We start from the raw sequence: 25,161 nt of genomic DNA on the forward strand, positions 1-25,161 counted from the left end.
AGGTTAAAGAAATGCCTCTTGCTGTTGATGTAGATAGTTTAATTGTGATCATGCCTGAAGGTGTAGAGGGAACGGGTTGTTTCTTAACCTGCAGCAGACCGCTGTCCACTTTCAAACTGCGGCATACTTCATTCTTTGACATAAACGTTCTGTTATGTGAGACAGAAGGATGTGTTGAACAGAACTTTTCTTGGTAGAAGTTTTTGTGTATGTTTGCAAAAGATGTCCTTGGTGTAGGCTGTGGATTAGACTATGGATTAGACCCTTACATTTGGTAGAACATCTTGTAGGAAGGCAATACAGAAGGTGGAGGAGAGGTGCAGTGTCTGCTGCTACTGCTGTGGTGAGGAAGTGCGCAAGGGTGGCCTGAATGTTGAACGGCATCATGCCCTGGTGTCCTTACTACTGTAACCCAGCCAAGAGGTGACAAAAGTATGATAAATTATTTCAGGTGGTTGTCTGTGAGAGTGGCATAGCTCTCTCTATCATCCAGAGATGATTGAACATGTGATGATCATGTCATGTGGGAATGAAGCATTGATGAAGAGTCCAAGAATAGTCCTGAATAATAAAATGAGTTAACCAGTTGCAGGACAGAGAAGGCTGCAGAGTCTCTATTTTCAGCCCAGCCAACTTTATCTTGTTCTGAATTAGCTCCAGTTGCTCAACATCCATGAGCTTTGTATCATCATCTTACTGGCTTCTGTTCTCTTGTTTTTCATTTTTTCCATCTCAAGGCTTTTTCTTTGCTTTGAGTTCTTCAGAGGGTGAATATTATTTGAACATTGAATAAGATAGGCCTTGCAAGGGAAAAACATGCATTTTCTAGCACCTTTGTAACTTGGAGGAAAGCTCCTGACTTCCCATGAATAACTAATGCCTTCAGTCTTGCCAGCCTGGAGCATTTGTAGATGACTTGTAGTTCTAGTATACAGTCTGTTCTTTCTGCCCCCACATAGAAAGCCAACTATGAAAAACAGTATAGTATTTGGCAAATAAAGGTGTTGCCAAGAAAGAGAATCGCATCTGCCCAGGGATGGTGGGTTGCTAGTTGCTTTCCCATGCAGTGGTTGGAGTTTAATAGGATCAAATGGTGAGGAGGAACCAAGTTCTGTGTTAGCAGTCTAGTAACAAGTGTATTTTGTATGTCATGACAGGAGGAATTAGCCCTTTGAGATGTCATGTAAGGAATGTATTAGGTTGTCACAACACAATCTACCTGAAGAAGCACAAGGTCTTGATGACCACTCAAGAATCACTAGGGTTATATTCCAAGATCCTAGTGTGGTCCCATCTTGCTGGAGATACATGGACCTGTGAACCTTCCAGAGAGCACAGGCTTCCTCTCTACTGTATGAAGAACTGCTGACTCTGGGAGAAAAATTTTGCTCTCGGTTCTCTTTGATGTTTTCTAATGGCAGATTTGCTATAGCTGTCTGATAATGATGCATCATTTAATGAAAGAACAACCAGGTCTTTTCCATTCCTAGAGATTTAGTATAAAAATAAAACAAGCAGTAATAAGGTTGAACATAGGCCTCATGTCTCATACAATAATGCTTTCTCTTTGCTTCAAGCTCTCTGTAACTTACAATATGTTAGAAGACAATGGAAAACCACTCAGCAGAGAACTTCCTAAGGTGGTTTTCCCTTCATGGAATAGCGTCTCATTTGCTTCACCGGTTTTGAGAGCTTGGGAACATAGCTGAGCACAGTAGTTTGGAAGATATTTCCATATTAGTTGTCAGGACTCCTTTGTCAAATACCTCTTTGCTCTTTCCTGTGATCACTAAGTTTGAGTCCCTTTGAAGCCGCCACAACTACTGAAATATGGGCTTCCAGGGCAAATGGAAACTTGGATGTACTGTCACATCATCCTCTTGCATTGTATGTCTTGTCACTGCATTTGCACACAAAGGGAAAATGTAAACTTATTTGACTTTTGGCTTGTTGAGGATTTGTTACAATAGAGACTCATTCTTTTCCATGAAGAAAAATACTCCTAAAGATATTTTCTGAAATATAACACCAAGGGAAATCTTCATGAGGAAAGCAAATCTCATTCATTTCATTTTAAGAAGTCACAACGTAAGCTACAGTACCCAGGGACTAGTTTTAGAAACAGACTCTAACCTGTGTTCATTACATGGATTATATATAATGAACTTAGGCTAGAGGCCAAGTTACTCCCATCAGAAGGCAGTGCCTTAGCTGACTTCCTGAATCCTAACAGGGAGCAGTGGTTTTCTCTCTCTATGCATGTCTGTGTGAGTGAATTGATTAATGTTTTGTGGCCTCTTGAGAGTCAGCATTAGATGAGAAGAGCTATCCTGCTGCTTCAACTCTGCCTGTCAGTCAGCACCTCTCTGGGGTTAAATGGGTTCTGCTGCAGGTTAGATGTCTAACAAAAATCTTCACAATTACTTGGAGTAAGGCAGCACTGTTCCTTAGAGCCAGATGCATTTCTCCAGCATCCTCCGAAACATCTGTGATTTTCAGGATAGGCCAACAGCTGCAATTTAGGAGAGTTTTCTCTCAATCTTCCACTGGCTGAATGTTTGGGATCTGAGGGCAAGCCTCTAGGGTGTCCATTTCTGCTTTTCAGTTGTTTTGCCTGTTCTAGACCCTGATCCTGCAGATGCTTGGGCATATGCCCATGCCTCTCTGAGTGACAAATAAGATGGGGAAGGGAAATGCATAAGTAAATATTTGCAGGATCAGAATCCATTCTCTGTGGTAGAAGTACTGTCTGTTTACATGCATGGTAACTAGCAGGGTGTGACTTGTTAATAAAAATATCCATTAAAGATTTTTTTCACATCATTTCCAGTGAAGAAACCAGTCTAAACCATGTTAATTATTACAGCCACTCTGAGGTGTGTTTATTATTATTTCTTTGTATATTTTGAGTTGCTATCAGCTTGTTTTCATTTTCCTCACTACCTAGTGATTGTTAATGGCTTAAAGCAAGTTACAGCAAACATTTACAATCAACATGTACCTTTTCTTAAAACTCATGTAAGAGCTTCCAAGATCTTCTAGTCAGCATCATATTTAAGTGACTTTTACGATATATCACAAGATGATGATATCTTTTCCATACCATTTAATGCTGCGTTCAGCTGACCATATAAGTCAGTGAGGAAATACTGAAAAATTGTTGAGGGAGTAAAATATTTGTGGAAAAGTTTGGTCTATATTAATGCTTCATCTTTGACATTATAGAGTTTGGCAGAACACTGTGTTTTTTTTCTCAATTAAGAAGATAAAGACAACAGACTTGAGCCAGTGGAAAATGCTACAAAATTATCCAACACACAAAATATAGTTTATGCTCCTGATACCCTCAGTTATTTCATCTCTCTGTTTCTGCCACTTCTTAACAGTGTTAAAATAGTCACCAGATATTTCACTGCCTCTGAGATGGCTTTTCCAAATACTGGTTAAAAGCCTAAGGCAGACTTAACTTGTTTGTAGAATGTTGAAAATACAGGAGCAAAACATATGTGTGTTTTTTTGAATTTTAAAAAAATCCATAAACCCCAAAATGGTGTATTGCTTTGTGTTGTCTTTCTAATATTGTCCCATGAGGGGCCAGAGAGGGATGGGTATCTGGGAGGAATGTGATCTCTCTCTTCTCCACCTTCCCTACACACAGTCAGGGATAGAAATATCAGTGTCCAAGCTTGTGTACACAGGTAACATAGAAGAAGGTGGCACCTTTGAGGCTGAGCACCATGGAAAGGGCGGCAGTATGTGATCATCAGCAAGAGACTTCTGAACTGTGTAGACCCTAAAAGGCACCTAGGCCTGGGGACAGGTTACGGGAGAAGACTTGAGGGCAAGGGACAAGTTGAGACTTGAACAGTTGTTGCACTTTTAGCACAGACTGATGGTGTCTCCCAAGGCTGTTTAAGAGTTCAGATGGCAAATGGGCATCTTCAAACTGATAAGCTGAGTGACAGTTGGAGATCATTCATCTAAAATGCAGTGCATGAAGCTCTCATTTAATGTACACTACTACTTGTCTACTACTATAAATTGTTGTCCTGGTTTAACCAGGATAGGGTTAAGTTTCCCCAGCAGTGGGGGGGAGCTCTAGCCGGGTTATTCAGATACCATGCGGAGGTCACATCCTGGCAGGTCACATTTTCCTGGCGCGGGAGCGCGGTGCACTCGTGGTTTTGTACATCGTGCTTCAAACTGCTGTATTTGGTAGCTATTTTGCTCTGTTCATTGCTATCACTATTACTGTTATTGTTATTGCTGTTGTTTGTTGTGTTGCTATTGCATTGTTGTATTAAACCTTTCCTTATTTCAGTCTTGGGGCTTCGTATTTCACTCCCTTTGTGGGGGAGGGGCAGCGGCCGCGTGGTCTCAGACCCCGGCAGAGGCTAAACCATCACAATTGTAATGTTAAAAACTGTTTGTGCATAAAACTTACTTAGCTATGAACATTATTAATGCAGAATGAATGACTATAATGTTATTTGATGGAGAGTGTGCTCTGGTAGTTAGATTTTAGCATTGCTCCATGCTGAAGTGAAGAATCTGCGTTTTTTTCCCAGCATGGGTTTTTTTGTGGAACAGTCAGAGGTGACTCATGTTAAATATGAGTGCACACAAAATAAATGCAGAAAAATGTTCTTCTGTACAAAGTTATTTAAATAATTCCTTTAATCTTCAGTGACACCTGCAGTGTACATTGAAACCTTTCTAGGCAAAGGTTGTTATAAATGTGATTGTTATGAATTATGTCAATTTAGCCACCAATTAACAACCTGAATAAATGATTACATTCATTATCAGGCATGATGCAAAGCTAATTCAAGTCTGTGGGAGCTTTTCTATTGAGTTCACGGAGCTTTGGATCAGGCCCATAAGTGGATAGCCAAATAATAATCTTTCTTTTTTTAGATAGCTAATTTTCTTGTGTTCTATCTAGGTTGGGGAAAAACATTGAACCTTTCTGCTTCTAACCTGTGTGACCCCATTAATAAAGAATGAATACTTGTTCTGAAACTCCCGATGAAAATGAGCTCCTGTCAAAAGCATTATTGTTCTTTCCTTCGACATATGGCCGTGTGATATGCTGGAGCTTCAGAACATTCTCAGCCCATGGAAATGCCAAATAATGTGTCTAAAATTGAAACATTTCTTTAGCCATCCCTATAATTAAAGAAGAGGAGGAAGGCAAGCATAATGGGTTTTTATAAGTTGTCAAAAAAACCATCTTGCCAAGATTCATTTATGAAAACATTTCTATGACTTAGAAATAAGCAGAAGGAAATACCGAAATTTTTTTTCTATTGCTTGTTTCATAGACTTATAGGCACTGTGTTGGCTAGATTTCAATAAGGTAATCATGATTTTCTTTACTGAAAAGCTCTCTTTTTGTTTGCATAAGGTTACTCAGTATATTTTCTGAGCTATCTTGTAATAGTGTCACTTGCTATTTGAAGGGCTATTTTAGTGCAACACTGTGTGCGTGTGTGTGTAAAATCCTGATCACAGAGTAGTCTGACAGCTGAGAACAGTGAAAAGAAAGGAAATCACTAGTAATAAAAGCACAATTTCAAGTTACAAAAAAAGGTGAGAAAGCAAACAGGAAACTGCCTTTCAATGACGAGAGTGTATAAAACAAAATCAGAAGAATTACTGATATTCTTAAGATTAAAAATGAGAACAAAGGGATCTCCAAAGCAGGGTGTGTTTTTTTTATTGCATGACAAGCACTTAAAGTGAGTCATTGAGTAGAAAATAAAACTATTTGTATAAAAAGTTTGCTTAATTAGAACTGTGATAATTTCTGGGTTTGGGTTTTTTCCTTTTTTTTTTTTTTCTTTTTGTTGATACAGTTTAAGTCTGAAGCTGCCTGTTAATCCCAGGTGTCCCTGTGGCAGGCAACATGAGGCAAGACTCATATATTTGTCTGGTCAGTGTCAGTCACATGTCACCATGAGACTGGATGAGATCAAGGGAGAGTGGCAGACCAGGCGTGAAGTGCTGGAGTCTGCTCCGAGGGAGCCCTCAAGTGTGCTCTAAATCCTCAGGCATAATTGGGGTTCCCCTGAAATGACCAGCTGTATCACCTGGAACTTTTTCCTGCATGCTCCTGTAGGCAATGAACATGAAATAGGCCCAAACTGGCCTTTAATACCAAGTCAGTGCACCTTCTGAACTGTACTGTACAAAGCCAGCAATAGGCTGAGATATGCATGAAATGTCTAAAAGTGGATGAAAATGGCAACTGTGTTGGCTACACAGGTAACATCTGCTAATGCAAAGCTTTTGCCTAATTATTCCTTTGATTTCTGTGAAGTTCAGTCAGTGACGTTGTGGAACTACTGACATCTGTTATAAAAATACTGCTAGCATAAAAAAAGTTAGAGTTAGGATAATAATGAAGAGCTGATTTTTTTGTCCCTGCTCATACTGGCTTTGTGTGGTGTGGCTCCTTTGCAGCAGAATGACTCCTGATTTACAGCAGAGCTCAGGGAAAGACAACGAGAAATCTCTACAAAACAGCATGCTAAATAGCTCAGGTCTCTCTTGCTGTGCTGGAATCTGTGATAATTAATATGCTTTAAAGGAAATTAAATGACCACCTGGAATTACTGCTAAATTTAATTATTTTATGTTGGGCTAATTTGAGCTTTGAGGCAAAAGAGAATCAAAAAGATACTTCTGAACACCTTCTGAATGTTGTCATTAAGAAAGTATATGTGATATAAAAAATGTGTGTATATATTTAGGCATTCCAGCCTTGATAAGACATGAGTGTGCAGACTTCTTGTGTCCAAAGTTATTTATAGCATTGTATTGAATAAGATAGTGCTCATCTACCTGCTGAATTACCTATATTGTACAGCAGAGCCATGCAGGGACAGCTACGGCACTGTACAAGTAGGAAGCATGCTGCTGAATCTCTTGTTCTTGGATCAGTTTGCCTGTGAGGGCTGGAGGACATGAAATCCTTGATTGGTTCCTATGTAAAGGTGAAATGTCCTCTTTTGGCACTGAATTATGAAAATGTTCTATGCAGAAAACCAAATGAGTAGACAACGATCTGCCATTTTCAGTCTCGATAAAGCAAATGTCCTATTGCAAAAAGAAAGGAAATATGGAAGAAGCTTCACTCCTCTCGCCTACTCACTACATGGGCTTGCGTACAGTTGTTGCATATTTTTTTCTAAGAAGTGCCTAGTAATAAATTCAGAGGTCAGAAAGCAGGGTGACGGTGACAGGACAGGTAGTGTATATCAAAGGAGAGCACCCTGCCAGTGTGACATGAACTTCCTGCATGTCGGCAGGCAAAAGGAAGTGCAGGAATTGCCTTGTAGGAAATAGAAGAGGACATAAGCTAGGCATGCTGTATAGATCAGAAGATGTGTTTGACAGGCATGGTGCCAACATCAAACAATGCTGCCTGATGAAAAGCAGCGATTAAGGAGCGGTTAAGGAGGCAGCCGCTGTATGAAGCAGTGTGCTCTCCCGTACAGTAGGCTGCTATGACGGATATTCAGTGCTTCAAACGTGGGACATTATATACACCATAGCACAGAATAACCAGTTTTAAAACGTGCTGTGGAGAGCAGAAAGCATCTTTCTGCTGCTCTCTTTTGTGATTTAGAAGGGCTTTGTGCTTCTCAGGTAATAAAACTCAGTATACTCTTTAATTGTTAAGGTAGATTGTAATTGACAGTACCTAACTGCACTGTTCCAGCCTTGACAGTGGAGACAAACCCACCAGGTATCCTGAAACGAAAACAGGGTGGGTTTTTTGCCAGTCACCCAGCAATGCTGCTGTACTGAAAGAAGTGTAGAAAAATAGTGCACATAGTACTACTGTCTTTTTATTTAATATAAAGCTGCCAGAGGGCTTTTTGCATTTTGTAAAAATATCTTCTGTTGATTTTGCTATTGCCTGTCTTTAAATGTGTGCTGGGCATATGCAGTTGCTGTTTAATACATGTATTCAGTAGGTGTGTGTGTGTTCCCCACTGGACATCTTCATTGCTACAGTGTTGGAGGGGGTGGTAGAATTCTACCAGCAAGCCTACTTTTAATTTATTATTTGATGCTTTCTTCAAGTTGGTTCCAGTGGTTTAAAAGCAAAGAAGTGTTTATGTATTTGCCATCTCTGATATTTAAGATCGCTGCTCTTTTCATCTTACTCTGTCTAGTACGTAATCTATTTGCGTTAAATGTTTCATCATGCAAGACTGAATTCAGATTAAGAGATCTACCCTTTCACATGCCAGGGTTTGACTGAAACTGTGCAACTGGACTTTCTTCAGATGCTGGAGAGAGAACATGTGTTTTCTTTTGCCCTTTGGTCATTTTCTCCATCTGTCACAGTTGTCTAGATATTTATGTAGAGGATTTCTGTAGAATAAAATTACAGAATTAATTATGCTGTTTGAAGCAACCTTTCCCTCCCACCCTTTGTTAGTAGTTTATTTTGTGTGGTTTTGGGGGTTTTAATATAAAGGCTCTTTGGCTCTTCAGGTGCTTTTGCAATAAACAATTAAAAAATCACAGTTAATGGTGATTTTCCTTCAACTTTTTCCCTACCATCTGTAAATTTTATTTCAGGGAGTTCTGAATTCAGAGGTAGTGCTTTATATCTTAGTTAATAGCCCTTCTGTGGAATTGGACAATTGATTTTTGAAATCCTTTAAATTTTTGGCATTTACCATGTCTTGTGTCAGGGAATTCTGCAGTTTGATCTATACTTTCTATGAAGAAAAATCTCACTTTTGAACCCTATTGTGTTCCTGTCTCTTTGAATACTTATGAGGGACTTGGAAGAAGCAATGAATAATTGTTTCGTGCTTACTTACCACCTTCTTGTCATTCAGATTTTATAGACCTTTATCATGTCCTTTCTCACCCATATCTAAGGCTACTTTTCTGTTTATTCCTGATGTAGGAGCTCTTCTCTAATTTTGATCATCCTTGTAGCACTCTCTTAAACCTTGTTCTTACTCTACTGTAATCCCTTCTGGAAGGAACCGACCAGAAGTGTTTATACTATTCAAACTGAGAGTGCACAGTGTGCTTCTGTAGTGGTACGATGATAATTTTCTGCTATTCTGTTTCTAGAAAATCTGAACGTTCAGTTTACTTTTCTGAGTATGGCAGAATGCTGAATGAAATGTTTTCCTTTGGATTTCAAAGGACTATGTAAATTAATGACAGTCTCTTCTCTCTCTCTGCAGCTGCTGATGGAATGGTGTGTAATGAGTTATGCTCAAGTGATGGCTGTTGGGGGCCAGGGCCAGACCAGTGTCTCTCCTGCAAGCGCTTCATCAGGGGACGGACCTGCATAGACTCTTGTAACCTGTATGATGGGTAAGATATTTCCCTTGCACTTTCCCCTAAAGTTGCTGATTACATTGTTCAGGACTTGGAGTAAGTTCTTTTGGTTTTACATTAATCAATATCTGGCTCCATTGCCAATGTTACTGATTTTGAGTGAAATATGTTGTGGGATAAGTTTTAAGGATTTTTAAATCTTAACTTGTGTAGAAGACTTTACCCAGTATTCTGCCGAGTAAAATTTTCATGCAACATCAAAAGTTTGTTGCACCTTTTGCATTGCTGATGATGTGAACAATTTAGGTGAAGACTTATAAAAAAACCCCACCATTGAGCCCTACTTGAATATTGACACCCCTGTTCAGAAACACATACAATTATGTGCTTTCAGGTGAGTTAGATTTAGGCATGTGATAAAGAAATTCTCTGAATAAGGATCCCAAATTAGGAAAAGTCTCTCTTTTTTCATAATGCACTGTGTATGTGTACACACAAATATAAATAGTAAAACCAACATGAGTTCTTCCTCCCCTTTCCTCTGCTGCTCATGCGTGTGCACCATCTTTTCTGGAGGATGGGTGGGGGAATACCTACATACGGCACAGCCAAGGTGGCTGAATCTGCCTTAGGACAGAAAATAGAGCTGAACTGCTTATATTAGCTGCAGCAGCAGAAATTCATAATTAGGCTGTGGAGGGAAACAGGTAAAATTTTACTTCCTGTATAACAGTATAGCAAGGTCTCCCACACCTCTCTTCAAGTCAGCATAAAAAACCTAAATTATTTAAATCATCTTTTTCAGCTCATGCTGCTAACTGACAATAAGATCACTGTATGATTTCGTCCTCTTTCTTTTCCTGTCTTGGATGCCAACTCATGTAATTGGAAAGAGTATTGAATGAACTCCTATAGAAACATGAAAATATTCTAAACTCTTCTATCTGCAGAATGCATGCAAAAAGAATTCTTGTCAGAGGACAGTTTTATATGCTTAAAAGCTCCGCTTCCCTCCTTCCCCCACCCCCTCCAAAAAAAGAAAAGTTGCAGACCACAGTTGTGTTCTCATGTGCACCGGAATATATTGGACCGCATTTGGTGACTTGCTGCCATGAAGCCTAGCATGGTAAGATCGTGAGGAGGCTCTCCTGACTAGCCCTCAGGTCAGAATGTTCTGATCTGTATCCGTTAGTGAATGGTATTTACACTTTCCACAGGCTCAGTTCCTTCCTCAATATGTGAAGTGATTTGTGACCTGGGCTTGGGGAGATTTTTTGTTTGTGTGAGAGCTCTTCACATTCATCTTGGAGGGCAGCAACAGTACTTCAGGGTAGGGTCAGATGTAGTTGACTTCTCTGTTAGTCCTCAACAGGAAAGATCTATCTCCAAAGCCAAAGAGAAGGGTAAGCTCACTTGCCATTGTCAGTTGAGGTTTTCTTCAGCTGTATTGATGCAATAGGTACTAAATTACACTGTGGAGGAGTGGAGGGTGAACATCAGTAAACTAAGCACAGAGGCCTTCCTCCTTTATCTGGATATTACTAGAGCCCACTAATATAAGTGTGCAGCACATCTTTAACTGGTTAATGTAAATATTTTAACTGGTTAAAGCAACAAGATGAGATCCATCTGCAAAGCTTTAGGTGTTCAGTCTGAGCTAGTTACATAGATTCTGTCTGTGGTCAGTGGGACAGAAACGATCTGTTCAGATGTTAATTCATCTCAGCCTAGAAGAGGGTGGGATGAATTGTGTTGAGAGGGTGCCGGAGGTTTTTTGTGAGGTGCAACTGTCACCTGTAATGAGACAGCTGGCATTTAAAGGAAGAAATACCACCTACTGTCACTACATTTTTTTCCCCCTTATATGTGGTTAATAATAAAAAAAACCCCACACTTGGGTGATAGTTTCTTGTGGATACATGAAATGAATGAGCAAAAGGATTTGTTTTGACATTTTGTAGATTCAGATCTTAGTCTAGAATTGTTGATGAAAAAGTTACAAGCCTTTTGGAGAATGGGCTTTAAAACAAGAGTGTTTGTAGAGACGTAACTAAAACAGTAAGAGCTGCACTGTGATCAGTGCTCTTTCTAATCCTTTCCTACCTGATAGTGATGTCTCACGTGTAACAAGTGGCTTCCTGAATCTGAGCTATGAGTGACAATTCCATAGATAAAAATAGAGAAATGAGTTACTTTGTTCTGTTAAGGAGGTCCTTATTTCTTAAGCAAAGAGGGGAAAAAACCACTATAGTTTTATACTGGTAAACAAGATGTCTTCTGCTTCACCTGCCCGTGAATGAGGTTGCTGATGAGGCCCAGTTTTCAGCTGGTGTAAATCAACATAACGTCATTAACAGAAGTGATCTCAGCTGGCCTAGTCTGCTGACCCTAGTGAAGCTGAAATGATTTCCCCCAAGTGAAGAACCAGCCATTTTGTCTCTGTTTCAGTCTCATTTTTGCTTTCTCCTAAGCTGTCTCCAAAATATTTTTCTAGGGAATTTCGAGAATTTGCAAATGGTTCTGTTTGTGTGGAGTGTGATCCCCAGTGTGAAAAGATGGAAGAAAACATGATCACATGCTATGGGCCGGTAAGAACAAAATTTTATATGTTATGGGCTAGCTTGTTAAAGTGTACTAAAGCACAGACATTTTCTGCTTACAGACTTTAAAGCAGCTATTGAAAATTAATGTTAACAAAAACAGAAAATATACCTATTCTGCATGTAGGGAAAGAATTCTGTTCGTGTTAAATTGGTGCTGGGAATAAACTTCCTTGGATCAGATTCCTTAACAAAGTGGCTTAAAAAACTTTCCTGAGTTGTATTAATGCTTAGTGGTACAGATGCACAAAATTTTTAAATGACAGATAGTATGCAGTTGTGATTTGAGTGCCTTCTTTTTTCACTATTTTCATTCTTTATGCTCAGTTCTGTCCTGTTCTACTACAACTTCAGTAACCTTTTTTTTTTTCACAAAAAAGTGTGGAAATTTGTCTCGATCTCTCAGCTTGAACAATATGTTGTTTGTTTTATTTAGCTTAGGTTAGCCTTCTAGGTTGCTTTGATAGGAATTTTTTTCATGCATCCTAAATGAATGTTAACTGCAGCTGTCACCTTTATAATGGCCAGTGAGTCTTCTTTCATAGATTATTGCTCTTTTGTGAGATAGAAGTTGTCTCTTTCTTTATATTGCCAAGATTAAAAGTCACAAGTGTTGTGGGCAATGAGGAGCTGTATTTTAGTCTCTTCATCGCTGAGAAAATTTAACTCATAACTTATTTCCTTATTTCTGTGACTTGTCTTTTTTTTCCGTTCAGTAGGTATCATCATTTTTGTTGCAATAGTGTGTTTTCTACAGCACAACCATAAAGCAAGAAGCTAATGTTTCAGGTGCTCAACCCACAAGGGAAATTTGGATTTGTAGCAGGGGTCATGAATGTAAAATCCTAGACCAGTGCCCAACCTGAGCTCCAGATTTGTTTATACGCTAGGTTATCATCACAGCTTTAAAATTCTACTTCGACGATGTCCAGGAACCTTGGTTTGTAGTTTGTAACAGTCTGGTCTACATACATATTAAGAAGAAGGAGCCCTTGTAGTTCTTCAGTATTGTGATCAGATACCGCAGGGAGAATGCAGTGTGGAAAGTAGTTCTGGAGTGCAGAGGTAGGGGAGCCCACTGAAAGGCCCGTGCAGTTGCTTTGCAAATGTGGGTCAGTATTGAATGATGTTGTGGGAAATTTCTCGGAGTTAAAGTGGGTATGATGCCCATTGTGTTAAGCACATCAGTAGTATTAAGAAACCTGTTTAGAAGCTGAAATTTAGTGTTACACTCTACAGAAGTTGTTTCTGGCCAAAAGCACCAGGATTTACATGTTTGCTGCTCCTTAACAGAGGAGCATACAGCTCCTACATATGGAACCATACAGCTAATTCACTGTTCATTGGGAAAGAAATGCTACTGCAGTTATTGTCTGTCAGTCTAGGACATGCAGTTCTAGTGCAGCAGGAGAAGACAGAGTTGAGTACACTGCATTTCTTTCTTCCATGCTCTTCAGGGACCTGACCATTGCACGAAGTGTTTCCATTTTAAGGATGGTCCAAATTGTGTGGAAAAATGTCCTGATGGCTTACAGGGGGCCAACAGCTTCATTTTCAAATATGCTGATGAGGATCGTGAGTGCCATCCGTGTCATCCAAACTGCACCCAAGGGTAAGTGCAAATTCTGTGAAGTGAACCATGCTATTTACTGTTTATAGCACATGATGATTTACATACAGTTTGGCTTGGTAAAGCAGCTGTCCCACTCCTGGAAACGGAGTGCATGCAGCAGTACTGCAACCTTTGATTTTCAGGTGTCTTGTGACATTCAGGTTCTAGTCATGAGTGGCCAGCAGCTTATCAGAAAAAAGCTTACATCTGTTTTGAAAACCATAGAGAACAACTTTTCACAGCAATGCTCTTCGCTTTCCTTCTAGCTACCACTGGTTTGCAGCAAATGCTGCCATTGACACTTAAGTGTAGGCCTGTGAAATTACTCTGTTTGCTTGTTGACAGAATTTTCATCTCTGCTTCTTTGTATTGGTGAACTAACCTGGCAGCACTACTGTGAGATTGAAAGCATTACTGCTCTCTTTTTCATACGGGGACCGATGCAAAGGGTTTGTCTGAAACCAGACTTTGTAGAGGAGTCTGAGCATCAATTTCTCAAGTCCTAAGTGCCCAAAATCACTTGTTACATTTGGAAGTATTCAGCCCATATGTCTGAGCCAGAATTAAGAATATGTACAACAAAATAATAGTAGTCACATACACAACTATTGTTTTGCATGGGCCACATAAGTTATAAATGTCTTTTTGATGAGTCGGATGGTGGTGTCCAGCATACAAAGAAAGCAGAGGTAGCCAGGGGTAAAAAGAGAAAACTTCAGTGAGTGAAATAATCTTCGACAAAAGGCTCTTATTGTTTAGCAGCTAAAATTAAACCAGTAAATTATTCAGTGTAATCTTGATGTCAACAGCTGTTGCTATTCAAAATGAGACCTTTTGCTGGTTTTGCAAATCTAATTACAATAGAGCCATTAGGGAAATGAAAGTGAGATCGCAAAGACAGAGCCGGGATCTGTTAAAGATTTGTCTTCCCCTCAGACCCTTTAAATCACTTATGCAATAAGAAAAATGTTGCTACTGTGGAAGAAGAGTGTAAAAAGAAACAATGTGAAAAGATGAGCTCACCTCAGGAGCTCTGGTTCTGGCTCTCATAGATGGTGGAAGTGCCAATTCTGATTGATTCTGACAAGCCCAGCTATGGATGATAGATTTACTGTCCACCCTGCATAAGAAGTGCCTTGCAGCTCTGCTGGCCTCACAGAAGACCAGGATATGACACTTCCCATTCCCTCCTCTTTTCTGGGGAGGTCTAATTGATCTATTACTAATCTTCATGGCATAACTGCATTTGTCCTAGACCAGGAAAGGAGCAGAATGTTTTCCATGCCTTTCAGTTCTTCCTATGCGTCAGTATTTTGCAAGTGGTCATTTGTTTTTATCTCCCTGGATAGAATGGAATCAAGAAGGGAGGCTTTTATGCCTTGTGATGAAAATCTGATATTCTTGTTCATGAACAAATAGGAAGGACATTAAGCAGTTGGAACTGAACTTGCCAGTATTCATTGGCAACCCTTGGTGACACAGGGTTCCTTTCTACTGAGTGATGTTGTCATTTAATCCTTGAACTTTCAGTTTTCCCTCTTTTATATTTGCTGCAGCTGATGAGGTGAAAGAATGTCTCATTTAGATTTGTGTGCCAATCCCTGGTGAAATTACAAACTACCACTAGTAAAAGGGCCAAAGGTCTCACCCAGGTTACATATGCAAAGGTGTGGTGATCTCCCAGATGAAGAGCTATCCCTTTGCCATGACTCAAATCCTCACAGGAATCCTCACCCTCTTATTAAAGAGTTAATGTGTCTATTCTTAGGTATTTTTCTAACCCCCTCATAAAAACAACACCCCACCACCCCCCAAATCTGGGTAAGCATGGGTATTCTTTTCTAGTGTTCCTAAAGACTTTCTGGCATGTGATTATGTTAATGAAACTGTTAATGACTGCCCCAGATGTTTGGGGTTTATGGGTTGTCTATCTTCTTGCCAGTGTTGTCAGGGGCTGAATGTGCCCACAGAGAGAAAGGAAATCATTTACTCTCTCTCCTTTTCTCCTTTAATACTGAATTCTCTAGTTTCATACCCTTCCTTTAGAAATTAATATTTAAATTCCCCTCAATCAGGATTGTTCAGTGGAATAGGTTATGGAGAGAACACATCTTGATATTTGGCTCTCAACTGAATGGTACAGAAAAACCATAATTCTACTTCATCTGGCATGTCTGTTCTCCTCTCTGTCAGATCAATTGCTGGAATAAAACCAATACCCTCGCAGTACAGCTTGGATACTCATCAAAAAGTGTTGAGCTGCTGCAGAGCAGTGCTCCCAGTGTGGTATTATTTCATTCCTGCAGTGCTGCTCTCTTTGAATGAGGCTGCTTTCTAAATTGGGTTGTTAGTTCTCATACATTGTTTCTAGTCATCCCCACCTGTTGTTGTCACCAAGGAAGATATCTGTCCCACCTCTGTGTTTCCTGTGAGCATTTTCCCACAATTTTGTCATGGCACTTGCAGATGATTCCTTTACACCCTAGAGCATGAGATTTGATAACACCTTTCTCCTCCCTTATTCAAGTATAATGACTGCTTCTCTTAATAGGCGTGTAATTATCCAGCCCTGTTAATGATCTTACACTGAATAAGAGAACTATTAAGGAGTGACTTCCTTGGATGCAACAACTGTGCTCCTGGCCTTGCATCCCCATGATAAATATCAGCTACTTGAAGCCAGTTCAGAGCAGATCTGAGGCATTTGGGACAGCTTTCCCATTTAATTCAAGAGAGTCAGAAAGCATTTGGCTCCTTGTCTTGCAGAGCTAACCAAAATGGAACACTTTCACAGACATAAAATGCTAATTATATAATAGCATTTGATGGTCTGCTTCCTCACAGGACAAGACACAAATGAGAGATCTCACTGGACATCTCTCCTCGTCGTAGGAATGCACCTCCTCACACAACTTTTTGAAGGAAGTGTATTACTCTTCACCAAAACTTTATTTTCTTTCTAAGCCAAGAGCAGAGAAGTTACAGGAGTCTTATCAACACATGTGTGGTCCAGAAGGGGTTTGAAGGCAGAAGGACTGTCTTGTCCCTAAAGCTTAGGTGTATTTTTAGGAAGGCATTATGAATTTCAGATGAAACAACAGTGCAAATTCAATGGCAAAAAACTCTGAATAATAAACCCTTACTATTTTGTAGATGCAAAATTTCCTTCAACCTGCTGCCCCACTTCAACTTTCTTACTGTCACCATCAGTACGTGCTTCCTGGTTTTGAGTTCTCTGACTTTATAGCAATAGTTGGATGACCAGGTCATTGCCAGAACCAAGGTTTTCTCCTGTCCAGAGTTAATCCATCTATAACATTTTATAATGAGTTTTGCTTGTTTCCAATGACAGATTTTTGAGAACTCATCTGACCAGAAATGGCTTCACTACTCCACATCTGTGAACAGTTAAGACCCCTTTCACCCCACCTTTCACTCTTCGGGAAAATTGTTGGAAGACAATATTTGTGACAGAGGGAAATAGGATTGTTTCAGGAAAAAACAGTTTCTCCCAGTTTTCAAAACTTTTAACTCATCATTTTCTTTCAAAGGATCATAGAATCATAGAATGGGTTGGGTTGCAAGGGACCTTAAAGATCATCTAGCTCCAACCCCCCTGCCATGGGCAGGGACACCTTCCACTAGACCAGGTTGCTCAAAGCCCCGTCCAACCTGGCCTTGAACACTGCCAGGGAGGGGGCAGCCACAGCTTCTCTGGGCAACCTGTGCCAGTGTCTCACCACCCTCACAAAAAAGAATTGCTTCCATATATCTAATCAAAATCTACCCTCTGTCAGTTTAAAACCCTTACCCCTTCTACTATCTCTACACTTCCTGATCAAGAGTCCCTCCCCATCTTTCCTGTAGCCCTTTTCAGTACTGGGAGGCTGCTCTAAGGTCTCCCCGGAGCCTTCTCCTCTCCAGGCTGAACACCCCCAACTCTCTCAGCCTGTCCTCACAGGGGAGGTGCTCCAGCCCCCTCATCATCTTCGTGGGCTCCTCTGGACCTGCTTGAGCAGGTCCATGTCTGTCTTATGTTGGTGCCCCCAGAGCTGGACACAACACTGCAGGGGGTGTCTCACGAGAGCAGAGTAGAGGGGGAGAATCCCCTCCCTCGCCCTGCTGGCCACACTTCTCTTGATGCAGCCCAGGACACGGTTGGCTTTCTGGGCTGTGAGTGCACATTGCTGGCTCATAGTCAGTTTTCCATCCACCAGTACCTCCAAGTCCTTCTCCTTGGGGCTGCTCTCAATCCACTCATCTCTCAGCCTGTATCTGTGCTTGGGATTGCCCTGACCCATGTGCAGGACCTTGCACTTGGCCTTGTTGAACTCCATGAGGTTTACCCAGGCTCACCTCTCCAGCCTGTCCCAAGTCCCTCTGGATGGCACATCCCTTCCCTCCAGCGTGTTGGCTGCACCACACAGCTCGGTGTCATCAGTGAACTTGCTGAGGGTGCACTCGATCCCACTGTCCATGTCACCGCAAAGATATTAAACAGCGCCAGCCCCAACACCGACCCCTGAGGACGCCACTTGTCACCGCTCTCCACTTGGACATCAAGCCACTGACCGCAACTCTTTGAGTGCAACCACCCAGCCAATTCCTTATCCACCAAGTGGTCTATCCATCAAATCCCTGTCTCTCCAATGTAGAGACAAGGATGTCATGTGGGACAGTGTCAAACACTTTGCACAAATCCAGGTAGATGGTGTCAGTTGCTCTTCCCTCATCCACCAGTGCTATAACCCCGTCACAGAAGGCCACCAGATTTGTCAGCCATGATTTGCCCTTAGTGAAGGCATGTTTTCTGTCACCAATCACCTCCTTATTTTCCATGTGTCCTAGCATAGTTTCCAGGAGGATCTGCTTCATGATCTTGCTGGGCACAGAGGTGAGACTGGCCTGTAGTTCACTGCATCTCCTTTTTTCCCCTTTTTAAAAATGGGAGTTATGTTTCTCCTTTTCCAGTCAGCAGGAACTTCACCAAACTGCCACAACTTCTGAAATATAGACAGTGGCTGGTGGATGGACAGTGGCTGAGCCACTTCATCTGCCACTTCCCTCAGGCCCTGAGGATGCACCTCATCAGGTCCCATGGACTTGTGCACCCTCAGGTTCCATAGGTGGTCTCAAACCTGATCTTCTCCTGCACTGGGAGGTTCTTCATTCTCCCAGTCCCCGCCTCTGCATTCTGCCCCTTGGGCAGTGTGGCTAGAGCCCTTGCTGGTGAGGACCGAGGCAAAAAAGTCATTGAGTACCTCAGCCTTCTCCATATCCCAGGTAACTAGGTCTCCTGTTTCTTTTCGGAGAGGGCCCATATTTTCCCTAGTCTTCCTGTTATCAGTGATATACCTATAGAAGCTTTTCTTGTTGGCTTTGTCATCCCTGGCTAGATTTAATTGTCTGAGGGCTTTAGCTTTCCTAACTTGATTCCTGGCTGCTCAGACAATTTTTCTGTATTCTTGCTTCCACCCTCTGTAGGATTCCTTTTTGTGTTTGAGCTTGTCCAGGAGCTTCTGGTTCATCCCTGCAGGCTTTCTGGCATTTTTGCCTGACTTCCTATTTGTTGGGATGCATCCCTCCTGAGGTTGGAAGAGGTGATCCTTGACTATCAACCAGCTTTCTTGGGCCCCTCTTCCCTCCAGGGCTTTATCCGATGCTATTCTGCCAAGCAGATCCCTGAAGAGGCCAAAGTCTGCTCTGCTGAAGTCCAGGGTATGGAGCTTGCTGTGCTCCCTCCTCACTGTCCTAAGGATCTAGAACTCCACCATTTCATGGTCACTGCAGCCAAGGCTGCCCTTGAGCTTCACTCATCTCTCACTCCTCACCAGCCCCTCCTTGTTGATGAGAACAAGGTCTAGCACAGCACCTCTCCTCATTGGCTCCTCTATCATTTGCAGAAGGAAGTTATCATCAGTGCGTCCCAGGAGCCTCCTGGATTGCTTATGTACAGCTGTGTTGTCCCTCCAGCAGATACCGGGGTGGTTGAACTCCCCCATGAGGACCAGGGCTGATGAACGTGAAGCTGCTCCTATCTCTCTGTAGAGGGCCTCATCCGCTTGGTCTTCCTGGTCAGGTGGCCTGGAGCAGCCCCCCACTATAATGTCACCTCTCCCTGCCCTCCCTTTCATCCTGATCCGTAAGCTCTCAGTCGGGTCCTCATCCATCCCCAGGAGGAGCTCCATGTGCTCCAGCTGTCACTGACATAGAGGGCAACCCCCCCTCCTTGCCAGCCCTGCCTGGCAGGGGACAGGATGTTTATCTGTAAAGCTAGGATAAGCTTCAAGTGTAATTTTCTATATAAGCTCAGTTGGACTGTTTTAAGGTACTGAATATATCATTAATAAATTGGCATGTATCAGTTAACCAGTTCATTTTACAGAGCAAACTTGGAAATGAAAATATCATCTAGACTCCAAGCAGAAGAAGGAACCCTGGGGGTGAATGGAGTACCAGTGTGATGTATGATTGTGTCATGCTTGTACTTATATGTGTCAAAAAGCCTGAAACCAAGGAAGTTACTTCCAGAGGAAAAATAACTGATGACTTGGTGGTGCAAAATAGCTTGTTAATAGCTATTGCCATTACTCACACTGTATTGTGCGTTACTGCGTGTAATCAGGACAGCCAGTCAGAGAGTAGGAAACTGTTCAACATGACTGGGAGTAATGGAAATTGCACCTGGACAGTGTTTTCTGTTTGGGGCTGGGAAATCCACTGAAGAAGATTACAGGTTTAAATAAAAATCAGTGGTATTTCAGCTTGGAGTGGGTGAGGTCCAAATAGCGCTCTCTTCTCAGATTCAAGTCCTGTTCTCCAGAAGTCTGAGAGAATAAATGTACAGATGTGAAATGACTGCAAGACAATAGGCTGCCAGTTATCTGAGCTAGTAATGGGCTCTCAGACCTCTAATTTGAAGAGTGCCTTCTTTTTTTTATAGCAAGAGCCTGAGCTCAGCTTCTCTTGACATGCTAGAAAATGGAAGATCTGTACAACTTTTTTTCAGCCTCCTTCATTACTGAACTGGTTTTCTGCAAATTGCTGAGAATGCCATGAAAGGAAGAAATGTTGGATATGTTTGAAATGGTTAGAATTCATACAGTCCTGAATTCTTAAGTTCTGAAGCCCAGGACAGCTGAAATTTCAAAAACCACCCATCAAGAGTTCTCTCTATGTAAAGTTTTTGAACCGCGTTTAAATCTACCCTTTTGGTTTATGCATTATCTGGCCACTTGGGTATTTAATGAATCCTTTTGATGTCTGCACATTTGCTGAAGGAAACCATTATTGAGGAAATCCTTACAATTCGTGTTTGCATGTCACAGTTTTTATATAAAAATAAAAATTGAAGTAAACAAACAAGAGCTAAATTCATTAGCATTCTGTTCTTTGTGATGGGCAGGTAAGGGGAAATTGAATTCACTGAATTTGTTTTATAATGGCAGAGTGATAGCTAATTTAAATACAGCAAAAACTGATGAGTGGCAAGTGATGGTGAAGTGGAAAGAAGATCTCATGGGAGCATATTTGAATTCTTTCAGATTTTCGACATGCGTATCCCTCTATCAAAGCCAAACTGAAAGTAGGAGACTTTAAAAAGAGTTGGGGATCATACCTTAAATTTAAAATGCCTCCACAGAAGTGAGTTTCAGTCTACTGATGTGTCAGATCACCTGCTCCTGTAGTAGACTTACAGCCAAAGAGCCTGTTAATAAAATGGCTCTGAGATCTTGTTAAAGAGTTGAAGTGGTTTGGTTTCATTAAAATGCTGAGGTAGATACTCCCCATGGCTACAGAGGGACTAGCTGGGCATTCAGCACTAAAGGGTGTCAGGTTGTCTTAACCCCTCAAAGCTTAACTTTATGTATCTGTCTCTGAGAATCCTGACTGCTGTGTCAATGTGTAACTGACTTGCTATTTGAACGCAGAGGACCTAGGACACGACTTCATGTACTGCTATTCATGAGGGCAAGGAAAATCCATGCATATCCATGTTTTGCAGACAGACTCTTTCCCCGTGGTTGTGCTTTAGTGGTGCTGCATGAGGTGATTCCCTGCATTTCCATTGTCTTTGGTGAGCACCTGCTGATTTTGCAGGTGGAGGAATTTTGGCAGCATCTAAGGAAAGCAGAATAAAATGCCTGAATCATCAGACACCATTTTGCACTGGGTTTTGTTGTTGGAAGTTCATCCTTGAGCTTCCCTGATACAAGTATAGTCAGCTTCCAAAATATTTCTGCACTTGCCCAAGCTAGGAGTTTAGAGCAGAATGAACAATTGCATCAGTTACAGAAAGAAAAAAAGTTTTGCATTGTGCTCCCGGAGGTTTCATCTTGCAAATGAACAGCTTTTGTGCAGTAATCACTGGTTTGATGATTCAGACAACATCCCGAAAAAGCAACTCTATTGTCAGGGCTCCCACGTACGCAGGTGAAACCTGCCTTAAGTGTTGTTTGAGCCAAGATTTGCCCAACCATGGGGTGCTGTTTATGTTGCTGTTATTGTTCCCATTGCAAGCTTGTTTTTGTCAGAAGCTATAATTTTGTGATGACTTGGGTCTCTCTTGAGAATTATAATTAAGAATGTGGGGCAAAGAAAGGATTCCTGCTTCTTGGATCTGTAAATAACAGATTTCTCTCTTTCTCTCCCTATTTTCAATTTGGATTTGCTGCAGGTGCATAGGGCCACGTATTGAAGACTGCATCGGCCTGATGGATAGGTACTTGCTGAGTGATCGTTCCCTGTGTGTCTTCCATCCTCCACGTGTGGACAAGGGCGCATGCGTGTGCATGTCCTTGTGAATGGCAAATGACATCTTTTGTTCTGTAATTGCCTGCAGGTGTAGAGGTCCCGCTAGTCATGACTGCATTTACTATCCATGGACACGACAGTCCACTTTACCACAACATGCTAGGTAACATCCACCACTTTTCCATTTTTGTACACAAGGTCCTTCCCTGGTTGCCATAGGAATGTTATACTATCCAGTTTGTTCAGAAACGCAAATTATTGGGGAGAATATAGTTTGTCCTTAAGTAAGATATGCATCTGAACATCCAAAGTTACTTTTCCATTTGAAAGCCAACTAAATATATTACTCATATAGGCTGACTAAAAAATGCCTTTTTGAAGTTTATTTTTAGGTTAAATCAATAAGGATTCAATTCTGAAATTTTCTGCAGAAATATGTGTTTCTTTATGATACTTTATTAGAAGTAAACATGGTGAAAACTCTGGTTAAATTGGAATTTACTTTTTTCTGTTTGTTGTATTTTTGTTTAAGACAGATCTTAAAAGCAAGTGAAGCTTTTTCTTCCGTACTTCTTTGGAAAAACTAAATGTTTCCGCAAAACTGAATTTCTTCCTTAATTCACATAACACTATTATTTGACCTTTTTTTAATTTTCCTGTTTAAAAATAATAATAACCATAACCTTGCAGCAATTTTATTTTTCAGTAATGGCAATCAAAATAAATTAATGTAGGAAAACTCCCAAAACATTCTGGTTATACTCTGCATTCTTTTTCATGAAAGCCCTTCATTGCCACTGAGCTTGTTTATTTTTAAATTCAAACTGGTTAGTATGACTTCCAGGCTTTGGGATTACTGTCCTGAGCTAAGACTGGATGAAAAATATATCATTTCAATCAACGTCACCTCATTAAGGATTTTACTTTTTTTTTTCCTGTCTTTAAAAAAAGATTTTAAGGTTGCCTTTCCTTCCTAGTTGTGTACATAATGTGAATATTCCTATTTCTAGCTGTTGAAGGAGAACATGTTTAGACTTGAAAAACAGTGCTTTATAAATGCTATCAAATGGTATACTTGTTTAATTAAATCAATATGAGTTCTGATTTAAGCAACAGAAGAAGACTGAGTTTTTCAATATTTTATTTTAATCTTTCTCGGATATCCAGTTTGAGATACTTCTGTGGGGGACTCAGTTTCAGATGTAGTCATCCAAACTGAGTTGCCCAAACCAAGTAATCGGTTTTAAAGGTCTCCATTTTGTCAATTTTACTCAAAGCACAAATACAGAAAACTTATTACTATTTGCATAAGTTTAAGGAACTTTCCAAACTACAGGGAATGAAGGCCATGCTGAAGTTCTTTGCTTTAGTAACCAATTTAAAAGTTACATGTATTTCATCAATTGGGTTTTTAATCTGTTTTTGAGGTAACATTACGGGCTTTATACTAGAAAGACAATTTGTTGGCTGTAGTGTAACTCTTACAGCATTACAGACTGCTCGCTCTAGCTTCCTCTGTTAGCTCAAAAGTTAGTGAGACCTTGTTCACTGTTTAATTCAAGTGGTATAACTCCAGAACTTACCTTTGCATTGAAAATGTTCAGGTAATAGTAAAGTCTCTGGAGGTACTGCCAAATACCCACTGAATTTGATGGAAAGACTCCTGTCAATCACAGTGGATGTTAAATTGGGCCGTATATTTACAAGTGGAATCAAAGGAATCGAAGCTTGAACACGATGACACAACACTAAAGAAAGTGTTGTCTAGTAGGGTGCCAGGCTTAAACCATGTCTTAACAGGCAATGCTTATTTTGTTTTTTATTGGTTTTGTGTAAATTGTAGGCTTTGTCTCCTTGAATCTACTGTCAAGGTAGTAAAGCAAGTTATCAAGGGGGGTTGAAATTAAAGCAATTGTTTTACTCTGCTCAAGTGAATAATTTCCTGCTCCATTCAGTCTGAGAGGGGAAGGCCCTCAAATGTTTCCTTTAGATCTTACGGATTTATTTTTTTTTGTTCCAACTTCGCTGAATTTATTTTAGGAAAATCACTGCACTGTATTTAAATGCCAGTATGTATGTATCTATTTCACTTTCAAGCCAAAGAAGGAAATTTCATACCTCTATATTTATTAGATTAGTGAAACTGCTTTTTTTGTGTGTGTGTGAAAATGGTTCTTTTTTGTTTGGGCTGAAAATGGGCAAAACTGCACTGGCAAAGTGATACTTTTTATTACAGTAGACATGTAAATCAAAAATTTACGGGTTTCGCTGTAGGTAGAACCTTCTTCATGTCCCTTTAACAATGCATACCCTCCCTAGACTGATAGACCTTAAAATAATTAATGATCAGTTTTATCCTTATCCATTGACTTGAATTTCTTCCATTGGTGTGAATTAGCAGTCAGTTGAAGGGCAGGGCTCCCTGCTGTTCAGGCAGCTGAAAGTAAGAGCAGGGCTCTAACCACAAACAATGAAGTATTTCTCATCTTCACCTGTTTCCATTTTCATATCAGTGTTGCTTTCTTTCCAGTTTTGCAGTTTGCAAATTGGTTTTGCCATGATCCATTGATTTGAAAGCTTTTGTAAGAGTGTGGTAGAACAGCAAAGGAATTCTTACTGTTGTGTTTAATGAGGATTAATCAGATGTGCATCACGTGGCTTGTTTTCCAGATGCCAGGTGAAACTTTGGTTTTTTCTGCTTATGTTTTGTCCCTTACATTTTGTGCAAAAAAGTCCTTACTTGTGGCATTGTGTGTCTTTATGCACAGGTGTTTGGGTTTTTAAAACTCTCAGCTTCAATAGAGTTCTGTCCAAAAGGGTGCAAGGAAACCCTTTTCTTTTCCTGTTTCCAGCTCAGTGCCATGTACAAGGGCT

At 40.7% G+C, this 25,161-nt stretch overlaps 1 protein-coding gene across 9 annotated transcripts in view; it reads left to right on the top strand.

Moving 5' to 3' along the window:
• Nucleotides 1-25,161, top strand: part of ERBB4 (erb-b2 receptor tyrosine kinase 4) — a 645,851-nt gene that overhangs the window by 472,702 nt on the left and 147,988 nt on the right. For 3 of the 9 annotated variants that reach the window (XM_074872586.1, XM_074872588.1, XM_074872592.1), the window contains exons 13-17: nucleotides 9,225-9,357; nucleotides 11,816-11,909; nucleotides 13,379-13,533; nucleotides 22,211-22,255; nucleotides 22,376-22,450. In XM_074872586.1, the coding sequence (XP_074728687.1) occupies nucleotides 9,225-9,357; nucleotides 11,816-11,909; nucleotides 13,379-13,533; nucleotides 22,211-22,255; nucleotides 22,376-22,450 (502 nt within the window). The remainder of the gene's footprint in view (nucleotides 1-9,224; nucleotides 9,358-11,815; nucleotides 11,910-13,378; nucleotides 13,534-22,210; nucleotides 22,256-22,375; nucleotides 22,451-25,161) is intronic. The other 6 variants (XM_074872589.1, XM_074872593.1, XM_074872595.1 and 3 more) reach the window with 2 other exon arrangements.

Source organism: Strix uralensis, chromosome 6, assembly GCF_047716275.1.
Source record: "Strix uralensis isolate ZFMK-TIS-50842 chromosome 6, bStrUra1, whole genome shotgun sequence".
In the NCBI taxonomy this organism is placed as follows: domain Eukaryota; kingdom Metazoa; phylum Chordata; class Aves; order Strigiformes; family Strigidae; genus Strix; species Strix uralensis.